The sequence below is a fragment of the Sinocyclocheilus rhinocerous genome, unplaced genomic scaffold, assembly GCF_001515625.1.
Source record: "Sinocyclocheilus rhinocerous isolate Xijiao unplaced genomic scaffold, SAMN03320098_v1.1 scaffold4491, whole genome shotgun sequence".
Classification (NCBI taxonomy): domain Eukaryota; kingdom Metazoa; phylum Chordata; class Actinopteri; order Cypriniformes; family Cyprinidae; genus Sinocyclocheilus; species Sinocyclocheilus rhinocerous.
Window position 1 is genome coordinate 12882 of NW_015646392.1, and position 4430 is coordinate 17311.

General features: G+C 41.1%; 1 protein-coding gene across 1 annotated transcript; it reads right to left on the reverse strand.

Annotated features, from left to right (window-relative positions):
• Positions 1–281: 281 nt before the first annotated feature.
• Positions 282–2421, reverse strand: LOC107707762 (mesothelin-like). Its single transcript, XM_016511862.1, has 4 exons — positions 2247–2421; positions 2002–2096; positions 1499–1745; positions 282–810 (listed from the first exon to the last, which is right to left on the reverse strand). Exons 2-4 carry the CDS (start codon positions 2080–2082, stop codon positions 725–727), a joined length of 414 nt encoding a protein of 137 aa, XP_016367348.1. The 5' UTR covers positions 2083–2096; positions 2247–2421; the 3' UTR covers positions 282–724.
• Positions 2422–4430: the final 2009 nt, after the last annotated feature.

A 4430-nucleotide genomic window follows, 5' to 3' on the forward strand; every position in this document is an offset into this window, starting at 1 on the left:
CTCTGATTCTGCCACAAGGAGAAGTGTGTACGTCTGCTTAGACCCTGATGTGCTGCTAAGCACTTTTACACATCAAAGGTGTTTTTATAAATCTGAACTCTGGCGTGGATTTTAGCAGATGCACACTCTGAGATCAAATCTGTGCGTACGCATGTTTTATAAATGAGGCCCCAGTACTCTGTATTACACACCCATACTGAACTCAACTATGTGACGAAACAAAGAATAGGAACAGGAAATACAATTCATCCAATAATAAAAAGAGAGAATGAAAATATTTTATTTTTTAAAATATAGTATTAAATAGCTGAAATTGACAATCAGGATAACAACCATGCAATTATTTATCTTATGCTTTAATCCATACAGAGTTTGACATTACATTCATTACAGTTTTTCTCCTGGAGTAACCTGAGCTTCAGTGTGTTGATCTTCATGGATCACGCTTCGCAGGGTTCAGTCTGTCTCTCTCACGCATGCAAACAAAAACACTTGTATTTATAATTATTTATTGAGATGTTTTTCAATTATTTTAACAATGTATTTGAGGCATTTCATTGTCAAATCTTTAACTTCATAAGAACGAGTCAGATGTGACCACAGTAATCCAAATTGATTTTGACTAATTCCACACAGAAATAGTTCATGAAAAGTGAAAGTGCAGAAACTCTTTAAATACTGGACAGACCGAGAGACGGGAAGTACAGAGATGATGATGATGTCATCAGTGCAGCAGCTGCAGCGTCGTCATGGTAACAGCCAATAGGAGCAGCTGCAGACAGACAGGTGACCAGACTCTGGATCCAGCAGCTGCAGAGACACACACAGATGTTGAGATGTTGAGACGTGAGCTCTGTATCAGCAGATGAACATTTACAGAAGAGCAGTGGACAAACTCAGGACTGACAGAAATCAAGTGAATTCACAGCTGATTTCAACACCTACAGGATTTGTCTCAGTCTCTTTTTCTCTAGCAGTGGTTTTATTTGTTCGAACCTATTATAAATGAAAGACTTGAAAACTTTAAAATTAAAATAAAAGCAGAACATATCAAATAAAATCTAATTCAACATATTCACAAACATGGTAATAGTATAGTAAAAATAACACTGCTTTATAATAGAAATTGATTTAAACTGAATTTGAAGGCTGAACTGTTCTCAGGACAAGTATTTTGCAAAAAAGTTGTGTTTTAAATGTTTAAACAACGTATTACAATATTAGTGGTTCTGTATTTCTGTCATTTCGTTTTTGCTGTTTTCTGCTCTGTGATTGTGTTACTGTTAGTATTTTGCTGAAAGCACTGTTTAATGCTTGCTATTGCTAGTGTGTGTTGATGAACAGCATCACGTATGAAGAATTTTTTTTTTTGCAGGCCAGACTTTAGTGGTTTGTTCATTTTCTATAGAGAGATAATTCTGACTCCAGTGAAATCAGTGACAACTAGCCCCGGTCTCTCCTCTCCTGATCTCTCAGAAGCGCAGTGTGTCTGTGGTACCTGTGGTGGCGGCGGTGCCGGTCTGGGCTGACGGTGCTTTAGTGCTGCTGCTAGCTGTAGTGGTGGTGCTGACGGTGCTTTCTGTGACGCTGGAGTTCCTGCCCCCCATCAGACCGATCTGCAGCGTGTCCAGATCCACCTGCAGCTGAAGCCTGATCCACTCCTGTATCTGTGCTGCGCTTTCATACGTCTTCAGATCGGCCACATTCACACCCAGCAGACTCTTCACCTCAGACACGATCAGCACCTGCACACACACACACACACACACACACACACACACACAGCAGCATCAGGATTACAAATGAGGCCGAGCAGGCGATGAGCTGAAGAGAAAAACCCACACAGCCACGAACACCACTGAAACAGATTGAGTTCTGTTCTCCTTGTACATGTGTAAATGTACAATTGAGCAGCCCTATTTATCTGTTTTAATTGTGCCTTCAATTCAATTTCTTATCAGCGTTTCATCATCAGACATGAATGACTGACAGGAGACTCACGTTGATGACGCTCTGCTTCAGACTCATGAATGTGAGCACGTCCATATTCACACTGGAGTTCACAAGAGTACGAATAAACATCGCATCACCACCACCTGCAGACACACACACACACAGAAGATCATCCTGACAGCAGCAGTGTGATGTATGTATGTGTGTGAGCGTGAATCAATGTGTGTGTGTGTGTGTGTGTGTGTGTGAGTGTGTGTGAGACCGTGAATCAGTGTGTGTGTGTGTGTTGTTACCGAGGTAGTTCTGCAGCAGCTGGTATGTTGTGATGCTGACAGGGTTTGTACTGCGTGTGTTTGTTGTGTTGAACGCGTTCTGAGCGATACTGAACAGAATCGACTTCTTCTCTGAGCTGCAGCTGGTCAGAGAGAGAGCAGAAGCTCGCCTGCAAACACACACACACGTTTAGTTACTAAATCTTAAAAAAACACACAAACACAAACTCATCTAAATGGAGACATTGCACTGACTTCTACTGTTCCCATTATACTGTAAATATTATAGCTAGTTATACTGTAAATATTATAACCTAACTCTGACAGAAAACCTCCTGCATTTTTCTAAATAAAACTTTATTTACTTTTTGAGAGATTCTGTCCAATTTAATTCACTTATGGGTACAAATTAGTTCCCAAAATATGGTTAAATAAGCACAAACATACACTCAGACTATGGAAGAAAAATAAAGACAAATGTCTTTGAAACAAAAAAGCATGTTGAGTTCCACTAACTGAAAGAGTAATGCATTGCATTAAAGGCAGAGTAAGTGATTTTTCAAAAACATTTTAGAAAACTGATTCGGGCCGAATCGCAAAACAAACTTGTAGCCAATCAGCAGTAAGGGGCGTGTCTACTCGTGATGTGGAGGAGAGCGCGTTCAGTGCATGGGACGGACATTAGCCGAGCCGAGCCGAGCGACAGAAAGATAGAGATGGCGGATAAAAAACAAAAGAGGGAAACGTCTGCGGAACGATAAGGCAAGAAGTAGGACCCGTGTAAATATCGGATCAGCTTTCCAGCGCTGGAGAGAACTCAAGGACCGCGCGGAGGCCTGCGATCGGACGCCGAGGTTGCTTTGTTTCTTCTCAGTAGGTGAGTAACACCGTGTCTACAACAGCTAAAGTCTGCCTACACTGGACGCGATCAAACGACCGTTGAAAACCATTTGAAATGTGTGTCAGCACGTCATAAATAGAACCCGGCAGCAGTTTTCTGTCGGGATTTGTTGCGCCGCGCTGCTCACGTCCGTAGACACGGTGTAACATTGGTTTTGCTTTGTTTCACAGAACTAATCGTTGCCTGGGTTGCGTACGTATATGTGGGGCGGAGCTATCAAAATAGAGGCAAGACCCTTTTGGGGTAGGGGCGTGTTTGTTTTGGTGATTTCAAATATCAACATTGGCTACCAGAAATCACTTACTCTGCCTTTAACAGTGCTTGCATTTGAATGCCTTGTATTTTCAGGGTTTGCAATTTTAGGGGCTGAAATCCAACATGGCTGTATATTTAAGCTGTGAATATTTGAATTCAAAACATTTCAAACACATTTTCATCATTAAAAATTCAATAATCCATATTCACCTTTCAGAGTTCACTTCCAAAATATTCAATCAGTTTAAAAATACGATGTATAAAATTCAACAGGCAATTTTCGGTCCATGATTGTAAAGCGCTTTGGGTGTACAGCAATACACAATAATGCACTATATAAATGCATCATTAATTAATTCATTCATTTTGTTTCACTTTACAAATTCACTTCCACAAATTCAGTGGCTCAAATTCGGCAGAAAATTCAGCATTGCACATCCGGGAGCTGCAGGAATAGCAGTAGAGCGCCGATGCATGATCTCCAGCTGCTGTCAGTCACTCTCCTGCAGGTGGCGCAAGCGTGTTGCTGAAGACCAAAGCAACAGGTGGAGCAAGTCATTCACTCAGAAGACTGGTTTGCAGCAATTGAGCAAGTAGAACTTATTATTATCAGGGCCAGTATGTATATGCGGAAAAGATGATTGTGTTTACGTTTAATTCAGCATTTTCGCTGTGACTAGTTTCCCCGTGTAGCCACATGTAAGCAGCTTTCTCTATCACAAATGAGATTATAATGCTATTTTACCCGACACTGATGTACCGAACTAGCATTACATCTGAGGAAGACATATAGTCCAGGTGATATGTGCAAAATTTGAGGTGACATGTTCACTTTTTAATAAAAGCATGACACTTGGTACAATTGTACAGGTTAGGGCCCTGAACATTTTTTTGTGTGTGTGTGTGTGTGTGTGTGTGTGTGTGTGTGTGTGTGAGTGTGCGCGTTTTTGTGACAAATGAGGGCATACATTTGTATAATGACAAGGGTATGACATAGGTATGTGTGAGTGTGTGTGTGAGTGAGTGAGTGAGTGTGTGTGTGAGTGAGT

Excerpts from the sequence above, each read along its gene's own strand:
- LOC107707762 (XM_016511862.1), bottom strand. The coding sequence starts at position 2,082 with ATGTTTATTCGTACTCTTGTGAACTCCAGTGTGAATATGGACGTGCTC. Across the intron at positions 1,746-2,001 it reads TGAAGCAGAGCGTCATCAAC|GTGCTGATCGTGTCTGAGGT; the intron begins GTGAGTCTCCTG and ends GTGTGTGTGCAG. Across the intron at positions 811-1,498 it reads CGGCACCGCCGCCACCACAG|CTGCTGGATCCAGAGTCTGG; the intron begins GTACCACAGACA and ends GTGTCTCTGCAG.